At 34.7% G+C, this 23,890-nt stretch overlaps 1 protein-coding gene across 7 annotated transcripts in view; it reads left to right on the top strand.

Annotated features, from left to right (window-relative positions):
• The window catches only part of LOC148951400 (uncharacterized), a 218,272-nt gene that overhangs the window by 126,142 nt on the left and 68,240 nt on the right, over positions 1–23,890 (top strand). For all 7 annotated transcript variants that reach the window (XM_089090845.1, XM_089090846.1, XM_089090844.1 and 4 more), the window contains 2 exons: positions 6,909–7,403; positions 10,933–11,174. In XM_089090845.1, the coding sequence (XP_088946971.1) occupies positions 6,909–7,403; positions 10,933–11,174 (737 nt within the window). The remainder of the gene's footprint in view (positions 1–6,908; positions 7,404–10,932; positions 11,175–23,890) is intronic.

The raw sequence follows: 23,890 nt of genomic DNA, 5'->3' as shown, positions 1-23,890 counted from the left end.
CGGGATGTGTTTTACACAAGAATCTTTTTTCGGGGGGGGGGGGGGTTACACAAAAAAGCCTCAAAAAACGCATAAAAAATTTGTTCATGCCAATTTTTGTTACGTTTCTACGTGTAAGACAAACATTTCGGGGGGGGGGGGGGGGTCAAACCCTGTACCCCTCCCTGGGTATGGCCTTGGATTTAGGCAACTAGAATTTTCAGGAATTGATTCAGGGTCAAACTTATGCTCTGTTAACCTTTTTTTTTCAGAATCCTATATACACTCCTTCTGTACAAAAACAAAAAATCGGGAATTTTATTTTCAACACCTTCATTGGTGTCTAAATGTTAAAAGCATAGCTCCAATGATTTGAGTGAGCCTGTAAGCTTTTTTTTTTTTTTTTTTCAAATACAACATGCATTTTCACGAAATCTTTAAAACCTTATACATCAGGATTTAGAAAAACTATGTGGGTCAAAACACTCCCCTTTAGCCTCGTTTGTTCTTAAGATACGCTTCTGAAAGTTTCACTTTTATATCGTAAGGTTTATCTAAGTTCGTCATACACCTGTGCTCTTTGGAAAGGGAAACAATGTATGTAGATGTTTCAAAAAACAATGTACCAAAAAACAATGCTCCAATGTATGGAGATGCTTCAAAATACATACTAGGGGCATAATTTATGCTCCGGATCTATTCCTTTAAGTCTCATATACCTTGCTCAACTACTTTTGAAAATAGCACTAAGCCCATCATCTAGAATTTTACCAAACATTACTAAATATTTAAAAGTTTCTAGTTGTATATCAGTTTTTTTATTAGGTAGTTGGATTAAGAAGTTATAAATGAGAGGCGTTGTTGACTATTTTTCCGTGCCAGTTGAAAAAGCTTCCAGATTCCTATCTTAAAAGGAAGTTGTGGATTTGCATGTAACTTTGTTATCATGCATTAATGCTTGGCCTTAGAATTTCAGTTTTTTCTAATCTTCGTTGTGAGAAGGATGCACCGCGAAAAGGTGAATATTTTGAATTGATATGGGAATTGCGTTATAATGGAATTATTTGGGAACTTTTTATCATAATGGTCGGCGTATCCGCCTGATGATACAATATCTTATCTGTGTCTTTGCAAATTTTTGAAGATAGGCCTAAGTGGAAAATGGTGGGCTTTAATGGAATTTCTGTGTATTTAGCTGTTGCTTTGATTGGTGGCAATTTTCAAAGCCGTAATAGAAGGAGTAGCAGGTCTAGTTCTATCGCCCATTCCTTCTGGGAACTGCCACTTGTTTTTAAAGTTTATTTTCTAAGTAAACAGCAGTGTTGGCGTCAATTCACAAAACTAAGCGGGGGGGGTTAGTGTATTTGTCAATATTTAGGGGGCATATCTGTTTTTTTTCAGTTTTTTTAATAAAAATACCCCTAAAAAGTTATTTTTCAACGAAAATACCCCAAAAAAGGTATTTTCAAAATCCACGATGAGATATAGGTGGGCCCTTGCTCCCCAACCGCGATGGACGCCACTGAGAAGCAGAAAACGCTGGGTTTCTCGTCATGTGGACATCTTTATATGTGTAATAGTATTGACTAGAATGATTGTATTGTTGGTCCTGGAAGATAAGCCTTACTACTTTTCAATCTTAAAAGAAACGAAAAGTTGTCTCTCTCTCCTAAAATATAGTTTTTTAGTAAAATCCCATGCTCCTTTGCAAAAAAAAGGATTACTGGAATTTTCTTTCACTTTTTGTTTCTTTTAAGAAAAGAGTGTCTTCCGCTTCACAATAATATAATAACACAAATTAATAACAATAAATTCACAAAACAAAGATCAGCTTCAACATAGTCTCCCCGCAAGGCTTAATGGCCAGGAAAGAGCTAGGAAGAAAAAAATCCCAACAATAAATACGGCATATTAAACCTACTAATATAGGCTACTAAATACAAACAAGATACGAAATCCAGTCGCCCACCTCAAAAATCTTCAAAATCACAAGCTAGGCAGAGGAGTAACGGATTACGGGAGTTCTCGCGCCACTTTGATCGTATTTCCTACTGTTGACTGTTCTGGTAGTAACGGTAAAACAAACAACTGCACGTAACATTTCCCTGGCCCTTTCCTGCAATTGTATTGTTAGGGTTGTACACACTGCTGCAGTGTACATATAATTAAGTCTTAACTTTCTCAAATGTTCTGAGTAGATCCCTTTGGTTTTACAATTTTCTGTTTTGTGGAAAAGGGTATACCAGATAAATTTCTGACTTTATGATGTTTAAGTCATAGAATAGCAATTGAACTTGTAACAATAATCGGTCTCATTAACAGAAAACTAGTCTCACTCAGGTCCTTTGGTACCTGGGTATTTTGATATTCGCAGTCTATTAAGCTATGCAATGAATAATAAAGCTAAACTTAAATTGAACAAAAGTTTCAATAAGTAAAAATGAACCGCTACCTCCTCAAGCCTTCCTTAACGCTGCACTGCCTTTTGTGCTCTAATGACAGCGATATTGAAAATAAACAAATAAAAGAATTCTATTCAAGTTTCCAAGGGGAAAATCGGATGTGAAACCATTTCTGACAATTAGATTAGTTTTAATATTTAAAATTCCTATTATTTCCTTCAATATTTCTTCCCTCAAATACATATATTCCAATTTTTTATGCAATGAATTGGCTAAACAATATATTCAATTTAAGCAAGCTATTTAGTTTTCAATAAATTACAAAATAAACTACATTATTTCAGTTTGTTTTAGGTTTGATTTCTTAATTCGTATTCATTTCCAGTTGTTTTATGTTTTATACCTTATAAATGCTAATTTATACCGGCTTCTGAGGTTCAAATTCTCCCTTTAAATTTATAGAAAAATCTCGTTTTTTTATATATTGGGTTCAGGCACGTACGCAGGAAATTTTTTTCGGGGGGGGGGCCAAATCCTTCAAACCCATTATTCTGTGAGAAAAATCAGAAATTTATGGGAAAATGAAAAAAAATCCTGAGATTTCGGGGGGGCCGGAGGCCCCCCACTGCGTACGTCCCTGATTGGGTTTATAATGATAAAATCAATAAGCTAAGGCGCCATTGTGTATGTGAAAGGATTTTTACCTTTCAACTGAACATTTTCATTCAGTTTCAGTTCTTTCAAAACTTATTTGATAAAAAGAAAGGTCTTCTTCATTTCTTTTTTTTTTTACAAAATTTAAGCTACTGAATAGTCCTCGTAAGTGTAATTTTTTCAGATTTATTTTTTTATTATATTTGAAATATTCAGTAGATTTCCTTCTTTAAACTACAAAAGATAACCGTTTTAATTATTGTTAATTTCGCGTTGTTTAAGAGCATTTCAATTCCGTTGTATGGAATGACACAGGAGCAAGCCAACTTTTGGCATCCTTGGTCACTTTCTAGAATACCAATTGGAAGGTGGGCACCACTGAATTTATTTATTTGAGTAATCAAAAATGAATTTAGAATGGTGTGATATATAAGTAGAACTGGGTGTACCTATATCTAATGGCCGGGATATCAGCCATGTTCGATTGTAACCACCTCAAACAAGGGTGGGTCCAAAGAAAATTATGATGCCAGCAGGCATCGAGTGGAGCTGAACGTCCTGGTACGTTCTGCTTTGTTTTCAGCTGGAGAAAAGTGGCGTTTTGAACCACAGCTGTTGAGTTACTTAATGATTTATTCCAATTTTTCTCCAAAGACCTGAGTCTTTCGCTTGCGGCTCCAAATTGTAATTTTAGAAAAGCCAACTCTGATTGCTACGGAAATTATACTTATTTATTATTAAATTAAATTATAAATACTTATTATTATTATACGGTAGATACTTATTATTATTTATACTTATTATTATATATAATTATTATTATATATAATTATTATATAATTATATATACTTATTATTATTATTAAATTATAAATTATACTCTGATTGCTACGGAAATTATAGAGGAATATTTCGTAATTTTTTAGAAGAGGGGCATTTTACAATCTTGTAAATTGGTTAAGGATCTGGAGCCTATACTATGTTCTGTCTTTTTCAAAGGTCTTTTTGAAGTATCTATCACTGCCCCTTTCCTCTCCAATGGACAACGATATTTGACGAGGTTTAGTGAAGTTTGCGTTCTGAAACTGAAACTTAAATAAATACATGTACTGCCTAAATTGAGCTCAAGGAACCTGCTTTGAGCTTCTCATCTTTTGAAAGGGCTGATTTATCAGGTTTGAAATAATTCGTCAAAATGTGTCTTAAAAAAGAAAAGAATAAGGAAATAAGAATCAACCCTGACTCCGACCCGAAAGCTCTACTTTTAACATGCAAAAAAATTAAAATAAACGTATCTAAGTGCGTATCTTGGTTGATGATGAGTTCGACTTATGTCGACTTAACTGGTGCATTTTATCTATTTATTTTTCAAAAATTATATGTGGACTAAGAGAACATATTCAATAAAGAAATAAAGCCTTGAATTTAATCAATTTTTTTCTCCTATGAACATGAACAAAGCAATAATAATAATAAGCAGAAGAATAAAAAGTAATAGGTACCTATTCATGTGCATTCAGGTGTCAAATCTAGCGAACAGGTGCGGTTGTAAATTTAAAATAAGTGATAATTTATTCCATTCTTGTTGTAGAGATAGTGGTATTTTTTGTTCTTTTATCAGGAGTCTTTTATACTGTTCAAAGCAAAAGCAATTTTCCATTTACTTGGGCTTGGCCAAAATTCTTTGAAAAGCGTCGTACTTCCTCTTTAGAAATTGGATATTTAATTGCATCATCATTTAGATGTGAATTTATCGTATACGCTTACTATTAGTTATAATATCAGTAAAATAGAGTAAATTTATTGATGGTATATTCAGTATAGTATATTCAGTGCTTCCACGATCCTCGAATTTTCTTGGGTTTCTCCGAATTTCGCCTGAGAAAATTGGGTTCTCTGAAATCTTCCCGAAAATTAACATTAATAAAAATTAACGATTTGTATTTTGTGTTAATGTTTTTATAGTTACGACCGTTGGTTTTGGGAAGATTTTGGGGAACCCAATTTTCATTCGGTGGAAACCTTGAAACTAGGGGATAGTGAAAGCACTGACAATACTGTAATACTTTCAGAATCCAAATCACTAATAAATTCGAGTTGGCGGTATTCCAGTTTGATTTTTGCTCCAGTTTAATGACAAACGTCAGTAGTAACCCTCGCCAACACTGAACAAGGAAAAGTGTGTGGAGTTGTGGAGTTGTAATTGTGGAGTTAGTCGCTAAATTGGTGCGTAAAACCAAGTGAAAATCGACTAATGGACTAAATTCTCGAAGTACCAAATATATTGTATTTCTTCCCTTCCAGCGGAATTTTGCCTTTGATATGAACTATCTAATATTCTTCTATAGTGATCATTATCAGGAATTCACTTGATTTGAAACTTTTCTATTTTTTAAAATTGTTTCAGAAAAAATTGCCATTAAAAAAAAAACATTTCATGTAACGCCTACTACACTATCCTGATGAAGTAGCCATTTTCTTGGCCTTTAATTTTCGATGTCTTTTAAAGCATGCACCATATTATCAGAGTGAGGGAGCTTTCTTTGTGAAAGTAGCTCTAGAATCATTTAGCGAGGAATCATTTTTGATGGCACATTTGATCGCATTGGTCGCCAAAAAGGATCAAAATTACTGGTTGTGCTTTATTTAAACACATAGAGAACGGAATAATGTGCTGAATAATCCGTTGATTTTCGAATTAAAATCAAGTTGTCATCAAGTCATGGCTAATTGGAGGTAAAGCCAAGACATATATATTCTGAGCGAGAGTCAAAGCTGGTATAAGCCTTTTTCAGGATTGTATAAAAATGATGTCAATCAAGTTGCCATCAAGCCATGGCTAATTGAATATAAAGTCAAGACAGATAGTCTCCCGGAAAAATGCCTCAACTAAAATTGAAAAAAACTTCACATTTTTTTACTGTTGAATTTTGTGATTTCTATAACTGAACTTCTATTAAAGATATGGTTTATGTCCGATTTTATTTTTACATCTACGTAGGACCTTATCTTAGACCTTAGTTGCTACTGTACCGCCACAGGCATCATGTGCATCCAGATTGAGCCATCAGTCATCTTTCATATGCCTAGTCGGTATCATGTTGGCTCTCAATTGAACGGCTGCATAGCGAACCTTTTTGATAGAAGCTAGTTTTTAACTAGAAGCTGTAAATATTTTTGTTAGAAGCTAGTCCTGTTTGAAAACTCTTACTTAGAAACAATTCTTGACTTATTTTCAGAGTGTTAACATACTAATACTAGTGAAAAGGAAAGTGTTCCCACAAATTCAAAAACTTCTAAGTAATTATTGACCTAACAAGTATGTAGACCTTATTAGATAGGCCTCCAAACTTTGTTATGTAGGGTTGGCAGGAAGGTCGTAGCACGTAAAAAGATAAAAAGTTCTGGAATAGCCAGTGGTTCTTGTGGTAAAATCAGCAGAAAATTTTTACTGGTAAAATATTTTATTCTATTTATGCAGAATATGAGATCTTTCTATCCAGTTAATGGGAACCTGGGACATATTTGTGTATTCTGTTATATTTTGTATGTTCTGTTATGCTTCTGAACGAATCTGGTCACTATAGTTTTTCATGAGAGGTCAAAATTCTCTCATGTAGGAATATCATACTTTTTGTAAAAATAAAAAAATACGTTAATTTCAGATAAAAACATGCGCTATTTTAGTGTCCAAAACATCTCTAATATTTCAACCCAGTTTTACGTTACGAATGAAGCCGAATTTTTCTGCTGTCCCGCTCCTCAGTGATATTTCTGGAAAGAAGAAAAATAGTAAAGTGTTTAACATTTTAATGTTACTTCAAGAAATATTTACTTTCACTTTTTAAAATACATCGTGAACTTGTTTTTCAGCATTCTAGTTTTCCAAGGAGCACTAGTGTTGACGCCCGAACGACCCGTCGTCAAACTGAGCGTCAACTTTCGAACGAATCTCGACGCACAAAACCGACATATGATTCATTCATTGACGATGTATCATTTGAAAGAATTTCGACCGTTGAAAAGAAAAATAATGTAAACAGTGCCAAATATGACGTCAAAACTGCAAGACAGACTTCTTACATCATCGAGTCGAAAAATGAAGCTCAAGATAATGATGACTCTCGAAGCGTTGCGTCAAGCTGCAGTAGTAGTGATGCTGGATATAAGAACATTATTAGCAATATTATTCAAAAGAGTGAGAGTAAGCCTCTGTCAAGGCTTGATAGGCTATCAAAACCTCCAGCAAGGATGCTTACTAAGTCGCAGCCTCAGCCACCAACTGCGGTTAGTTCAAGTTTTTCGAGAAATGATGGCGGGAGATATAGTCTGAAGGCGCCACAATCAAAACCGTACACACCATCCCAGGTAATTTAGTTATTCATTTTCAATGTACAAATAACAAGTTGAATAGGGATAAATCCTTTTATTTGACAGTGAAACAAACAGAAATGCTCTGGATGTTCCGATCACATATACAGTGGCCGTCTTCAGAAGTTAAACTTCAGCAAATAGAGTTTATCTGCTGAAGACGACCACTGTATATGTAACCGAAATATCCAGAGATTTTTGTTGTGTTTCACTGTTGAATTAAAGGATTTTCTTTATTGAACTGTTATTTGTACGTCAGTTGTTCTTTTAGTTGTATTTTTGAAGCTTCAAGCTTAAAATTTATGGAGCCGAAAGAAACTGTCTGTTAATGAGAAATTTTTCAGAGTGGTTCAGAAGCACTATATCCTCTGAAAATATTTATAAGCTAAGCAAATATTTATAAACAAACCAACCTGGGATTATTATTACTTATATTGAAAACTGATATCTCAAGAAAGAGTAGCAACAATAGGAAGGGATAAAACTCAGAAAGGAGTAGCAACGGTTCCGTAGCTGTAGCCATAAATATTATATATCAGGAAGGAAAGGCACCAATACGAAGGAATACCAGGAAGGAATAACAACAATGGGAAGGAGTAAAATTCAGAAAGGAATAGCAACATTTCAGTGATAATAGCCATGAATATGATATCTCAGGAAGGCATAGCAACGGTTCTGTAGCCGTAGCCATTAACATAATATATCAAGAAGGAATAGCAGGAATACGAAGGAATATCAGGAAAGAATAACAACGGTTCCGTAGCCGTAGCCATTAGTTTGATATCTCAGGACGGAATAGCATCAATACGAAGGAATATCAGGAAGGAATAGAAACGGTTTCGTAGCCGTAGCCATGAATATGATATCTCAGAAAGGAATAGCATAAATACGAAGAATATCAGGTAGGAATAGCAACGATTCCGTAGCTTTGAGTATGATACTTCAGAAAGGAATAGTAACAATAGGAAGGAATAACAGTAGTACAAAGGAATATCAGGAAGGATTAGCAACAATATTAATGGTTCTTTAGCCGTAACTATATGAGTATGACAAGTAAGCATTCCAAAAACAAGTCATTAATAAGACTGGTTTTAACCATTATCCTAGGGGCAGTAAATATAATTTATCAAATTTTCAGAAGCTTTAGTTTTCCATTGATATTTTTATGATAGAAAACTAAAGGGTTTTGCCTGACACTTTGATCTTTTTCGTATATGGATATATATAGAGGTTGCTTAAAATTGTAGAAGTAACATATAAGATACATTTCTAAATTTAAAGATAATCACGATTTTTATTTTACTTACTTTTTCATAATCCATCTATATGCACTACTATCTTTGAAAGTATATGTATATGTGTACTATTTGAAAAAGCAAAAGAAAAGGAATAAATTAAAATAAATAATACAACCGCTTAGTTTGTATAGAATCGTTACATAGAGACTAAGTTAAGATAATTCCTCCGTTGAAGACGGTCGTTTCTCTTAAAAACGAAATATTATGTTCATGGGCTAACTTCTCCTCTTTCATTGACTTTGAAGCCCCTCTCCTTTTTTTGGCAAATAGAGTTAAAGACAAAATAATATAAGCAAATCGAAAACAAGTTTAGAGACAAGAGACTGTGAAATTTTATAGCCTATTGAACCATGGTCAGTGTAGAAGTTCATAATTCAGCCTTGTTCAGGCTAACTGTTCGCTATTTTTACACAAATTTATTTCAGCTAGTGTTCATTTTGGTTTTGTCTTAGGCATTTGGTAGGGTGTGAGTCTGTCTAATAGTGGATCGCAGCATAACTTAAGAGGCTGAATTTACTCCTAAAAGTTGTAAATATAAAATTCGGTATCAGCTGTTCCTCATGACGAAGCACTTTTTATCGTGCTAATAGTATATGAGAAATATGACAGTATGTGTGTTACAAGTTAAGTGCTTTGAATTTACAGAGAAAACTTTTAAAAAAATTATGATTTACTGATAGTTGAATATCTACTGAAGTATACGAAACAGAAAAACTTATCAGTATTTTTCTTATAATAATGTATTAGTGCGTTTGTAATGTATTCATAAAATGTGTTTTATAATAATGTATTCATCTTTGCAATCTAAGACCATTTTCACCTAAATCGTCTATTAAACTTTACTTTAAAATTTACTTTACACAATATGCTGTATTTTTATAATTAAAGTTTGATATTGAAAATTTGGTATTCGCTCTCCCTCATGGCGGAAAACTTCTTATTTATACTAATATGAGGAATATGACATTATGCATGTTACGAGTTAACGTTTTGAATGAATGGCTATATTTGTAATCTAGGACTACTTTCACCAAAAATAGCGACGAAGACCACACTGCCTTTCCATAACAAACAACAAAAGCACGAAGAACAATAGGGAAATCTTTTTGCAAGACAGTAGAGATAATTTGAACGAATATTTCATTCAAATTTCTTTTTGCTAGCCACAATATTCTTTTTGATGAGTCCGCCCTTATTAGCAATGACCTTAGCATAAAACAGGTAGTCCGAGAAGCCATTGAAATCAGACTTAAGATTAATAATAATATTTCCTTAAATAGGGACTTTGGGGGAATATACACTAAATGCTCTATAGACAAATATAATTAAAAATGATCTTACAAAATATTTAAAAAAAAACAATAGACATTAACACAGAACCGGTCATAAAAAGACCCTTGAGGTTAGCTGCCAAAAAGGCTGGATTAGCAATAAGAAAGTGTTTTTAAATTATTTTTCTTTCATCTCATTGAATCGCCTTGTTTTACCGCACTTTTTATCAGTCCTGGTTGAACTTCGCTGAAGTAAGGATGCTGGGATTGCTTTGAAAAAATTTTAATTTTTGGTTTTATTTGTTGCATGTTGTTGTCAGTCTTTTTTATTTTATATATTTTTGTCTTGCTGAGGACGGCCCTTCGACATAGGGCCGAAATATTCATTCAAATTATCTTCACTGTCTTGCAAAAATATTTCCCTATTGTTCTTCGTGCTTTTGTTGTTTACTACTTTAACCTAAATCTCCCATGTCCTAAAAACAGCTTGGTGTTATTTTTCTTTACACAATGTACTATATCTTTTACATTGAAGTTTTCTTACTGGCCCAAAAAATGAATGTTTGCTAACTGTGATTTAAAATTTCACTTCGCTTGATTCATTTCATTTAATATTTCAAATCATTTTTCATTTCTGTGATACCATTTTCAGTAGAAACTAGCTTTCATGAGTTACGAAATTATTTACGTTAATGCTTGATGTGTTTTGAAATTTCTGCCATGTTCTTGGGCAGTTTGACTTTTTTTCAAAAGAAGCTCCAATATTTGTGCTAATTAACAGTCGTTTGGACAACTTGCTACTTCTGGTTTACTAAAAAGTGAAAGTATTTTAGACAGGACTTGTAAAAACATAACGGATGAATATCGTATTTTTATAAAAAGTGAATTTTGTAAAAAAAAAAAAATAGTATTTTTTTTAATAACAAATATAATATGTTTATTCTATCTTTTCTTTAGGCTATAAATAAGACAAAACCGCGACCGCAAAGTGGTAATGAATCCAGGCGCAGCAATTCCACTTTGAATAATAAGGAGACAGAATTTCAAAATTGGAAAAGACGGAAAAGCTACGATCCCCTTAAGGCCGCAAGAGAGGGCTCAAAGAAGAAAACTGCAGTTAGATCCAGTACGGTAATGAGTCAATCTTTGATACAAGAAACAACAATTGAGAACGAAGAGCCACCAGAGAACTTGCACAGGTAAATTTAACCTCTCTCTTACGGTTAGTTATAAAGGCCTTAAGGTACCACACATAAATATCGGTAAAATTACTTCGCGAAACTCGATGTTATTTAAAGTACCTATGGGTAGAATTGTTATGATCGCCTACTTCGATAATCTATCTTGAGAATTGGTTATAAGCTATAGGCTTAAATACTTAGTCTTATTCATTCTCTCTAAAGCACACCTAGGTATACTTAGTCTCTCTCTTATTGAGAGATTTAGTCGGAAAAAAACAGGGTAGAAGAGACCTAGTGAGAGTAACTATATAATTTAGAGTACCTATGGGTAAAATTGCTATGACTGCCTATGTCGGTACTCTGTCTTAAGAATTGCTTATAAGTTATAGAAATACTTAGTCTTAGATAGTCTCTCTAAACTATACTTAGTTTCTCTTTTATAGAGAGACTTAGCCAGAAATAAACAGAGGAGAAAAGACGTAGCTAGAAAACCCTTAAGTTACTAGACATAAATGTCGGTAAAATCAAATTGAGAAACTAATGATTTAAGAGTACCTATTGGTAGGATGCCTATGATTGCCTGTATAGATAGTCGGCCATAAGAACTGGCTAAAAGCTATATAAATACTTAGTCTTAATTAGTCTTCCCAGAGTATACTTAGGTATACTTAGTCTCCCTTCTTAAGGGGAAACTTAGCCTGAAATAAACGGGAGAGAAAAGACATAGTTAGAAAAACCTCAAGTTACTCGACATAAGTGTAAGTATAACGACATCGCGAAACTCGATGTGATTTAGACCACGTATGGGTAGAACTGCTATGTTTGCCTGTATCGATAATCTGTCTTCAGAATTGGTTATAAGCTATATAAGCCTTAACACTGAATTGAATATAAAAAAAAGTATGTCCATTGAGAAAATACGCAGAGGGATGGCTTTAAAACACTGTTTTTGGTTTCCACCGTGTTCCCAAATCTTTTTAAAATGTAACAATCAATCCTTATTTTCTAACAGTCTGTAATTTATCTGCAAAATAACCTTTTTTCTTTAATCTTTTGAATACTAAACTATCCCTAGGTGGGGGGGGGCATTTCTTTGAGGTTTGTTCAAAGGTATTTGCCCAAATGCCTATAGAACCTAAAGGCTTTAATAAGTTCAAAGACAGTGGTAAAACTCACTCTCATCGTTCAAACGGTCATTGAAAAGCGATACACAGTTCACGCTATGATGACGGAATGTTTATAGTCAGAACGGAATCTATATTTGAAGTAGGTGCAATAAAGAAATGCTCACTAGTTACCATGAGGGAGGCATTGCTGTTTTTTGTTTTTGTTTTTATACGAGAAACAAAAGGTTTAAACGAAACAGGACGGACAAAAGCTAAATTATACCCTTTTTTTCTTTTTTTTTAACAGATGGGTAAACAGGGATTTTTTTTCTATGGCTAGTAACTGTATTTTTGCATAATAGTTGACTGTTTTTCCAATCCGTCTCACCCTTAAAGAAGATTAATGGATTCCTTGCTAGTCACCAGAATTAATTTGATTAATTCTTTCTTTGCGAGCTCTGCTCTTCGTTGGGAGTTAGTGTTTGTTCGTAGTTTTAAGAGAATTAACTAAAAGAGTAAAAGAGATCTACATATTTCACACATCGTCTATTCTACTATAATGGTGCTGTATTATTGCTTCCTTGCTGATTCTTTGTCTAGTATTTGTTTAGCCTTGGTATGTGTCCTCTTCGAAACAAGCGATATTGCGACAAGCCTGCAGCCGTAACTTACACGAAATGGATTGGACCCTTGTATCATTGAATTCACTAGTCTCTGATCTATTCATTCAACGAGTCAGAATTATTATATTGCTTGAACTTTTTCTTAGAAAAGAATATAAAATTGCTTAAAAAGTGGGAAAATTGTCCTTTTACAACAATTTTCCACCAATTGGTATCGTATTTTTAATCTAAAAAAAACCTATACATAAGATTTAAAAATTTAATTCGGAAGATGGGTGGAATCGAATCTCAACTATGGAGTGGAAATAAAATCTTTGTCTTTTGATGATATGTCAAACCTTGACTTACTTGACTTGACTTATGTCCCATCCGTCCTTGAAGGTCGTTTTGGGGCCTCTTCTTTAACCAGTTCATTGATATGCCTCCTGTAGGTTCTTATGTTATTGGACAGACGGCAGAGTTGTGGCAGGTTGTAGGGTGAGAAGTTTTCTTTCCATCTCATCGGAGGGCGACCTCTGGGGCGAGAGCCGTGTACTCGTCCATCGAAGGTTATCTTCGGGAGACGAGTGCTACCCATGCGTTGGGTAGGTCCAAGCCATTTGAGTTGTTGTAGTTTTATTTTGTCCATTGTAAATTTGACTTTCAGATTATGGAGAAGCTTGGAGTTGGAGATTCTGTCGTGGCAGGTGATACCAGCGATGCGTCGTAGACATTTAGTTTCAAAGGCAGCTAGGCGGCACTGATCGTCTGTTTTAAGCGTCCAGGATTCACAGGCATAGATGGCGATCGGAATAATGAGGGAGTAGAAGAGTCTCGTTTTGAGAGTTGTTGTTAAGTTCTTATTCCTCCAGATGGGCATCAGAGCTTTAAAACTGGAGTTCGCAAGTGTCAGGGGTTTCTTGATGTCTTTGAGTTGGTTGTTACCAGAAGTAAGTAAGCTCCCAAGGTAGGTGAAGCCTTCCACCCACTCAATGGCATCTCCACCAAGCTGAAGACTGAGATTTACCTGTGAATCGAACTTGCGTGAGCAAAGCATGGCTTTCGTTTTTGAGGTGTTGATGGCCATCCCGAAGAGGTTGGTGGACGAGTGAACGTTGTTAGCCTGAGATTGTAGATGGTGAAGGGACTCGGCTATTTGGTCTAAACCATGGGGGAGTAAAAAAATCAAAAAGTTCGTGATAACGAACTATAAATAAGGAGCGACACGGCTCAATATTAACCGAAACTCGAAAAAACGGAACTATGATATCAATAAATATATCAAAAGAATTGACTTATTATGCTGATTCCAAATATAAAAGATTCATTAAGTTTAATTCTACCCATCAAAGCTACGAACCTGAGAAAATTTGCCTGATTTTTCAAAAAGGGGGTAAACGCCCTCAAGAGTCAAGGAATCTTCATGAAAATCTCACCATCAGATTCAGCGTATCAGAGAACCCTACAGTAGACGCTTCAAGCTCCCATCTTCAAAAATGTGGAATTTTGCATTTTTGGCCAAAAAAAGATCATGGATCTTTATAGTATCGAATCGAACCAATAGTATCGAACAAATGTTCCTGGAATATCTAGAAAGGACTCATTCGAATGCAAATTAAAAGTTCTAGTGACCTTTTAAGTGACCAAAAAGTTTGGAATGCACCTAATTACCCTCCCACGGTCCTTTTTTCACCAGAGTCATTCGATAAACATTTTGAGATAGCCATATTGTTCAGCATAGTTGAAAGACTCAATATCTATGTCTTTAGAGATAACATGACTCCCCCCCCCCCGTTCAGCCCCTGGGGAAAGGTCGTTGTTTACGTAGGCTATAGTATTTGTTATTGGGAAGAATGGATATATTTTTCGGTTGGGAGAGGAGAGGATTGATTTTCTGTTGGGAGGATCTTCCACGGGGAGAACTTTCCAGGGGATATTTTGTACCGTGGGAATTTGCTAGACCTCTAATACGAAATTCTCTTATTTGTCTTATTTTCTCTTTATTTACTTACTTACTTAAACTTCCTGCTGGTGGTCCATTGTAGAGAGAGATGTGACTCTTCGCCTCCATTCCAAACGGCCCTGCGCAACTGTGACTGCTTCTTGGAGATTAGTACCGATCATGGAGAGGCTCTGGGTAAGGCTGTCCCTCCATCTGAACCGGGGTCTTCCACGGGGGCGCTTCTAGCCATATACAGAGGGATCAAAATTGAAGAGTGTGCCGGCGGGTGCTTCTGCTGGCATGTGAATTAAGTAGCCGAACCACCGTAGGGTTCTTGCGGCGAGCTGACGAGAGTTGGGGGTCTGATCCGGTAGTTACAGCAGTCGGGTGTTTGAGACGAAGTCTTACCGCTTGATCCCTTCGATTCGTCTTAGGAAGTTTGTTTGGGCCACATCCATGGCATCACGAACAGAAGTGGCCGCCGGCCAAGTTTCGGCACCGCAGAGAAGGACTTGCGTTACGGTCGTGTTGTAGATACGCATTTTTGTTTTTCGGCTGTTGTTGAGCTCTAACCACACGGAACGGCATAATCTAGTCATAATAGAAGTGGCTTTAGCGATGCGTGACTGGACTTTCATTTCGATTGAGCCGTTATCTGAGACGGCAGATCCATGGTATGTAAAAGACTTGATAACTTCAATAGTGTGCCCTAATACGTTGAATGGTGGTGAGTTGGCAGAATTACCTGCCGGGTCGATGCTCATTATTTTTGTTTTCTGCCAGCTAATATTTAGTCCCACTTTCAGGGCTTTTTCCGACTGTATTGACAGTTGCCTCGAGTTCAGCTACAGAAGTGCATATCAGGGCAATATCATCTGCGAAGTCGCAATCGGCTAGGACACTATCGCCATATTTCAGTCCGAATTGGAGCCGATTCGTTGTTCGATCCATGACATAATCAATCACCGCGTTGAAAGGTTAAGGAGCAGCAATACAGCCTTGCCTTACACCAGTATCTTCTTCGAATAGTGGACTTCGGCGACCATTAACTTGGACATAGCTTTTTGTACCAGTGTAGAGCGCTTTGAAGGGGCAATAATTATCAGGGAAATCCGTTCGTTTTAGTATCAGCCAAAGGGTTATCATGGTCGATCGATTCAAAAGCTGCTTTAAAGTCAACAAAGGCAATATATGCAGTACGCTGGATCTCACGGGCTTTCTCGATGACCTGGCCAATAGTGTATATATGCTCGGTCATGGATCTGTTGGGCATGAAGCCTGCTTGCTGAATCAGTCGGCACTTACGGTTGAACTGGATGCTTCTATCAAGCAACGTCATGGTGAATGGATTGCCAGGCACAGACAGGAGGGGATTTTTCTGTGTTTCGAGCAATCGCTACGGCTACATTTGCGCTTCCATAGAGGAAGGATTATCCCTTCCTTCCATTCTTCTGGTATTAATTCGGTTGACCAGACGAGGGAGAACAGCATGTGCAGCCAAAGTAGCATTGCCGGTCCTCCGAACTTTATTAGCTCGAAGGTGATTCCGCAGGGCATTTTGTATCTATTCTACCAAGGGAGGATCAGGCTCTGGTAGATTTTTCTATGTTGTTTGCTGAGTGGATGCAGTTAGGTTGGGATCAACGTTGATTCTTTCGGCTTTATTAGCTTTGCGAAGTGCTCCTTCCATCGATCAAGATACGTGTTTTCATCTTCTAGCATTTCTCCAGAGACGGATTTAACCGCGCTTATCTTTGGTGGTTTCTATATATATATATATATATATATATATATATATATATATATATATATATATATATATATATATATATATATATATATATATATATATATATATATATATATATATATATATATATATATATATATATATATATATATATATATATATATATATATATATATATATATATATATATATATATATATATATATATATATATATATATATATATATATATATATATATATATATATATATATATATATATATATATATATATATATATATATATATATATATATATATATATATATATATATATATATATATATATATATATATATATATATATATATATATATATATATATATATATATATATATATATATATATATATATATATATATATATATATATATATCCAAAAAAGAATTTTTGAACTTTTAGATCTCCGGAATTTTCAATCATACTATGAAAACGAAAGAAAAGAGGAAAAGAGAAAAAAAAGAAGAAAAAAAGGAAAAAAGATTCGAAAATCGTATTGATTATCCTCCTATAGTAAAAATCGATTCTTGATGGTGCGCATGTGGCGTAGCCGCAAGCGCAAACATTTTTTTTGAGCATTTAGTAAAAACAGATGCGATCTGGTAAATTTTTCCTCTCCGATTTGGTAAATTCTTCCAGGTCAGGGTGGCAACCCTGAGAACTTGTCTTTTTCGTCCTCTGGGGAGACATTCGTTGGTGCGTAGCACACAATCATGGAAATCTTCCCATGCTTGTGGTTGAAGCGGGCAGTGAGAAGTTATTTTCTCTTTGCTGGCTCAATTTTACATGCCGGGATATTAATGGTAATTGTCCTGGGTAAATTTTCACCGGGATTGAATAATCTAGAAGACTGTTCCGTGGAGGGGGGGGCTGGATTTTTCAGAATTATTTAAAGAACGATTAGGAATTTAATAAAAAAAAACAAGTTTTTTCTACTGAAAGTAAGAAGCAACGTTAAAACTTAAAACGAACCGAGATTATTACGTATATGAGGGGGTTTGCCCCCTTCTTAATAATTCTTAATCGCTCTTTATGCTAAAGTTTGACTTATTGTCTTAATTCCTTAAGAACGATTCCTGAAACTAGGTGCGGATCCAGGATTTTTTTTTTGGGGGGGGGGGCAAAATAGGTTATCTGATAAACTTGTTAGGAGCAAGTTTATTTAACCCAAACTTGCGTTAATTAAGTAAATTACACTACTTTAGACTATGTTAGGGGGAGGCGTGCGCCCCCCTCGCCCTCCCCCCTGGATCCACCACTGCCTGAAACACAAGGGTTGTTTAATTAGAATAATAAGTTTTTTTTTAATACTAAGAAACGTTCTTCACAATGAATTTCTTTAAATTTGCAAAATTTTTTATTTCAATTAAGAAAAAAAAAACAGTTTTAAGTTAAACTTCCAGTTGTATAAATTCATAAATAAAAAATATATGCAAATATTCAATCGGCCTAGAATGGATTGCTTTTTTAGAAGAGATTCGCTTTTCATACACTGTAGCTTCTAATAAATGGCCTCAGCACCAATATCAAAGCTTATTGGTGATCGTATATATTACCATGGTAAAGAGCTGTTTTTTGGACAATATTTTTAGATCTTTTAAAGAAAAATTAGAACCTGGCGGATTAAAGTTTCAGAAGTGAAGCTCAGATATCATTCCCTGGACAATCCGGAAGTTTTGTTCACCAAAATCAATTATTTTCTCCAAATTATTAGCGAAAGTTTGTCGAGAAAGTCATTACCTAAATTACGTAATAATAATAATTGACGATAATAATAATGCTACCTAAATGTAATTGAACGTCCTTGGTGCCAGCTCTATTAAGCCCACTTTACACATTATGTCATAGCATAAGAATTTAATCCTGAAGCAATTGTTCAACGTTCCATGTTTATTTGGATATTTCCTAAAAGTAAGGACTAATATGAGAATATTGCAAGAACATTACATTTATCATGTGCTATTTATTGCTTCTCTAATTTTATTAAATGCCATGTATTTGAGCATATTGTCTATTTTCGAAGAAAAAAGGAAACATGAGAAAAATCTTGTAAATTTTTCCCATCAGACAATCCGTCAGCAATGTAGGCCTATGCTCTTTCTTTACTCTTTTTTTTAACTTAGTAATTCAATGGGGTCTCAGAACGCCTCAATGAATGCAAAAAAAAACTTAGAATATTTTTTTTACATTTGAGAGAAAGTGTATGTGTGGTAAGCATTCTTTTTTTAGGTTAAGAGGTCTCTTGAGTGAAAAATAGGCTATTGGAAAGCGCTGATTTAATTGCAAAGGTTTATCGAAATAGAAGTAGAAATTAAGCTAATTTTTGGAGGCTATATTAATAATCTTTAAATGGATTAAAAATACACATATACACACACGTTTTCGGAATGGGGTTGGTAAGGGCTTAGGCCCATGTCCCCCATTTAATTTTCAATAAAATTGACGAATTTTTTATATTTTTGAGTCTGTACCATATTTGGCGAAAATGAGCTATGTTTACTGTAATTAATTAAAAAAAAAACTTTCCGAAAAATAAGTTTTCAAAGAAAAGTAAAGGCCATTTTAAACTTAATCTCAGCAGATACAAATACCTGTTAAAATTCGAACTCAAAACGACTAGAAATTACTGTTAAAGAATAAATGAAACCCAAAACGAACAGAAATTAAATAAACAGTGGTAGGAAAAAACATACAACAAGTAATGCTTAGTAATCCTTAGATTGAATATGAAAATCAAGCTTAAAACGAAAAAAATATTTTGCTATTGAAGCATAAATGAAACTTAGAACGAATGGAAATTAAATAAAAAATTAATGCAAACAAACATACAATAGATATTAATGTAAATGAATAAATAAATCTTAAAATGAGTGAAACTTAAATTGAATATGCAAATCAAGCTTGAAACGACCAACAATCACTACAAACACGAGTTTGGGTATCGCCTCCCTCTCTCACTGTAAAATTCTAAAACGTACTGCGTCATTGGCGCTTTACTGAAAACCAATTTTGTTCCAGATATTTTCTTTTGTATCCCATACTGAAAACAAACATTGCGGGGATAGTAAACTTCTTCGCAGACGAGCTTTCATAAACTAAAATTTCAACACATCAGATACCCAGTCTAATTTATTAGCAATTTCTAGATTTGTTCAAGAAGAATGTAATTTTACTACAAACAAGAGTTTGAATACTACCCCCTTACTTAACTGTAAATTAAATAAAAAAAACAAGTTTTTAAAACTGAAAGTAAGGAGTGACATTAAAACTTAAAACGAACAGAAATTATTCCGTATATGAAAGGGGCCGTCCCCTCCTCAACGCCTCACTCTTTACGCTAAAGTTTTTTATTGTTTAAAAAGATAAAGTTGTGAGACGGAGTCAAACTTTAGTGTAAAGAGCGAGGCGTTGAGGAGGGGACGACCCTTTTTATATACGGAATAATTTCTGTTCGTTTTAAGTTTTAATGTCGCTCCTTACTTTCATTTTAAAAAAATTGTTTTTTTTATTTAATTTCTGATCGTTTTTTAGTTAATGCAGCTTTTATTTTGTCTCACCGTCATTGAATAAGTAAACAAAATTTGCGTAAAAATTTTACTTTTCTTTTGTTAAATGGCTGTCTCTAAATTTGGTTCTGACCTGATTTACAAATTAACTTACGTAACGAACTTCTATATTCGTATACTTTTCTTCTGGCAAAAAAATACAAAGTTGCAGATTTTTGTAGATATGAGCTTGAAACCTATGAAATAGAGTTTTCTGATACGCTGAATCTGACGGTGTGATTTTCATTAAAATTCTTTCACTTGTAGGGGATGTTTCCCCCTCTTTAAAAAATCAGGTAAATTTTCTCAGGCTCGTAGCCTTTGATGAGTAATACTAAACTTAATAAAATTTATATATTTAGAATCAGCATTATAAGCCCGTTCTTTTGATACATTTATTGACATCAAAATCCCGGTTTTTAAAGTTTCGATTACTATTGAACCGTATCGCTTGTTTTTTTTTTTTTTAATTTAATTTCTGATCGTTTTTCAAATAAGGCTTGGAAATCCGGTGCCCCCTTCATAGAAATATCCCTTACGCCAAAGAAAAATCCTCCACGGAAAGATTCTCCCGAGTAACCCCCTCCTCCAGCCCCCCCCCACCAGAAAAAAATTCTTCCTGAAAATGTCTGTATACTTCCCAATAACCAATACAAAATGCAAGCAAAGGGCAAAGTTCATAACTTCCAGCCCTTCCCCTGGGAACCGTGGGGGATTAATTCATCCTAAAAGACATATTTATTAGATTTTCAACTATACTGAACAAAATGGCTAATCTCAAAATTTTGATTGGGTGACTTTGGGAAAAAAAAGAGCTTTGGAGGGGCCTAGTTGCCCTCCATTTTTTTGTCACTTAAAAAGGGCACTAGAACTTTTAATTTCCGTTCCAATGAGCCCTCCTACGATAATCTAGGACAACTGGGTCAATACGATTACCCCTGGGGAAAAGAAAACAAAAATAAAATAAAAACAAATAAACACGCATCCGTGATCTTTCTTCTGGCAAAAAATGGAAAATTCCACATTTTTGTAGATAGGAGCTTGAAACCTCTACAGCAGGGTTTTCTGATACGCTGAATATGGTGGTGTGATTTTCATTAAGGTTCTATAAATTTTAGGGGGTCTTTCCCCCTTTTTTCGAAAATCAGCCAAATTTTCTCAGGCGCGTAACTTTTGATGGGTAAGATTAAACTTGATGAAACGTATGTTTTTGAAATCAGAATTAAAATCTGATTCTTTTGATGCATTTATTGGTATCAAAATTCCGTTTTTTAGAGTTTCGGTTACCATTGAGCCGGGTCGCTCCTTACTTTCAGTTCGTTACCACGAACTGTTTGATAAAAACCAAAAGCCTACTGCGTCATTGGCGCTTCCCTGAAAACGGATTATATTACAAATATTTCCTTTTCCAGTTCTTACAGCATTGAAAATAAAAACTAAATTAGAGTGAAATAAATTCTTGAACTGATGGATCTTTCAACAACTAATATCATTACATATCAAATATTCAATTTGATGCTGCTTATACTTTTCAAGACTGGTCAAGACGGATATAGCTTTCAGTAAAGCGCCAATGACGCATTAGGTTTTAAACTTTTACAGTGAGAGAAGGAGGCGATACCCAAAGCTCTTCTTTGTAGTTATTGTTGTTCGTTTCAAGCTTGATTTGCATATTCAATTTAAGTTTCACTCGTTTTAAGATTTATTTATTCATTTACATTAATATCTATTGTATGTTTGTTTGCATTAATTTTTTATTTAATTTTTTTATTAGATATCGTTAATTTTTTTTTTATTAAATCTCGTATTAAATCTGAAGTTAATACGAGTATTCCTTCCATAAGAACCAAATATTCCCCCAGGGCATAACTTATAACCCTTGCCCTGAAGACCTTGGGGGGGGGGGGGAGTATCGTGCTCAAAGATATAATTTCCAGAACTTTTAACTACGTTGAACAAATGGCTATTTCAAAATTTTGATTGGATGTGTTTGAGGAAATGGTGGGCGTGGAAGGGGTATTAGTTGCCTTCCAATCACTTTCGACTATTAAAAAGGGCACTAACCATTTAAATTTCCAATCGAATGAACCCTTTTTGAAGTTTCTACGACAACGCTTTCTATAAAAAAAAAAACCTTATATGCCCCCGGGACATAACTTACAACCCTTGCCCTGAGGGCTATCGGGGGTGGTCATCCTCAAAGACCTAATTTCCAGAATTTTCAACCACGTTAAACAAAATGGCTATCTCAAAATTTTGATTGGATGTGTTTGGGGGAAATATGGGAGTGAGAGGGGGGTTAGTTGCCCTCTAATCACTTTCGACTATTAAAAGGGGCACTAGCCCTTTGAATTTCCAATCAAATGAGCCCTTTTTGAAGTTTCTGTGACAAAGCTTTCTGTAAGAAGCTTATGTGCCCCCAGGGCATAACTTGTAACTCTTGCCCTGAGGGCTCTGGGGGAGTGTCTTCCTCAAAAACATAATTTTCTATCTGGAAATCAACTAATTATAACAAAATGGCTATCTGAAAATTGTGATTGGATGTGTTTGGGGAAATAGTGGGCATGGAAGGGGTATTAGTTGCCTTCCAATCACTTTTGACCCTTAAAAAAGGCACTAGAACTCTTGATTTCCAATCGAATGAGCCCCCCTTTGAAGTTTTTAAGACGACCCCTTCCATAGTAAGTGCCTCTGGGAAAAAAAATAATAATAAATAAATAAATAGTAAAACATTGGAGCCGTATGGTCTTTACTATAGGCAACGCTAAAGCGTTGCCTCTGATACAGGTTTTTGCTATCATTTTATCGTGACAGCGATTGGTGTGGTTAAATTCAATCTTAATAAGATAGAACATGAGGATATAATTTGGATTTGAAATTATTTGTCGGCAATAATTTGCTTCGAAAGAAATTAAATATAAATAATACACCGCTCCCAAATGTATCCACTATCGAAATAATAATAGCTCAATATTTTTCATCGGTTTCCGTCAAAACGCTTTTACAAAAATCTAGCTGAAGATCAGCTTTACAAATATGTCCAAATAGAATAGTCTCACTCTAGTTTCTGGTGTGGTTGATTCAATTTCGTTCTAGCGATTGGTGTGGTTAAATTCAATCTTAATAAGACAGAACATGAGGGTATAATTTAAATTTGAAATTATTTGTCGGCCATAATTTGCCTCGAAAGAAATTGAATATAAGTTATACACCGCTCCCAAATGTATCCACTATCGAAATAATAGCTCAAGGTTTTTCATCGGTTTCCGTCAAAATCGTTTTTACAAAAATTTAGCTGAAGATCAGCTTTAGAAATATGTCCAAACAGGATAATCTCACTCTAGTTTCTCCTGTTCTTGTGTTTTTTTCTTCCTCTTCCTCCTTTTCCTCTTTCTTCTTCCCCTCTTTCTCCTTTTTCCTCCCCTCTTTCTTCTTTTCAGCTGTTTTTTCTTCCCCTTCCTCCTTTTTCCTTCCCTTCTTTCTCCTTTGCAGCTGTTTTTCTTCCTCTTCCTCCGTTTCCTCTTTCTCCTTTTTACTTCCCTGCTTTTCTCCTTTTCAGCTGTTTTTTTCTTCCTCTTCCTCTTTTTCTTTTTCGTCATTGACAGGAGTCGTGGCGTGAGAGCGATTCCGACAATCAATTAAGTATATTGTCAACAAATATAATTATAATTTCAGGATTAAGTATATTTTTAGATAATAAATTTAAATGATTTGCTGGTATAGATCGAACATAAAATAAAAATCCGGAA

Source organism: Artemia sp. Qi Xiang Cuo, chromosome 6 (assembly GCF_049724085.1).
Source record: "Artemia sp. Qi Xiang Cuo chromosome 6, ASM4972408v1, whole genome shotgun sequence".
Taxonomy (NCBI): domain Eukaryota; kingdom Metazoa; phylum Arthropoda; class Branchiopoda; order Anostraca; family Artemiidae; genus Artemia; species Artemia sp. Qi Xiang Cuo.
Note: the sequence above shows the minus strand (reverse complement) of the source record. Positions and strands in the feature narration are given on the sequence as shown.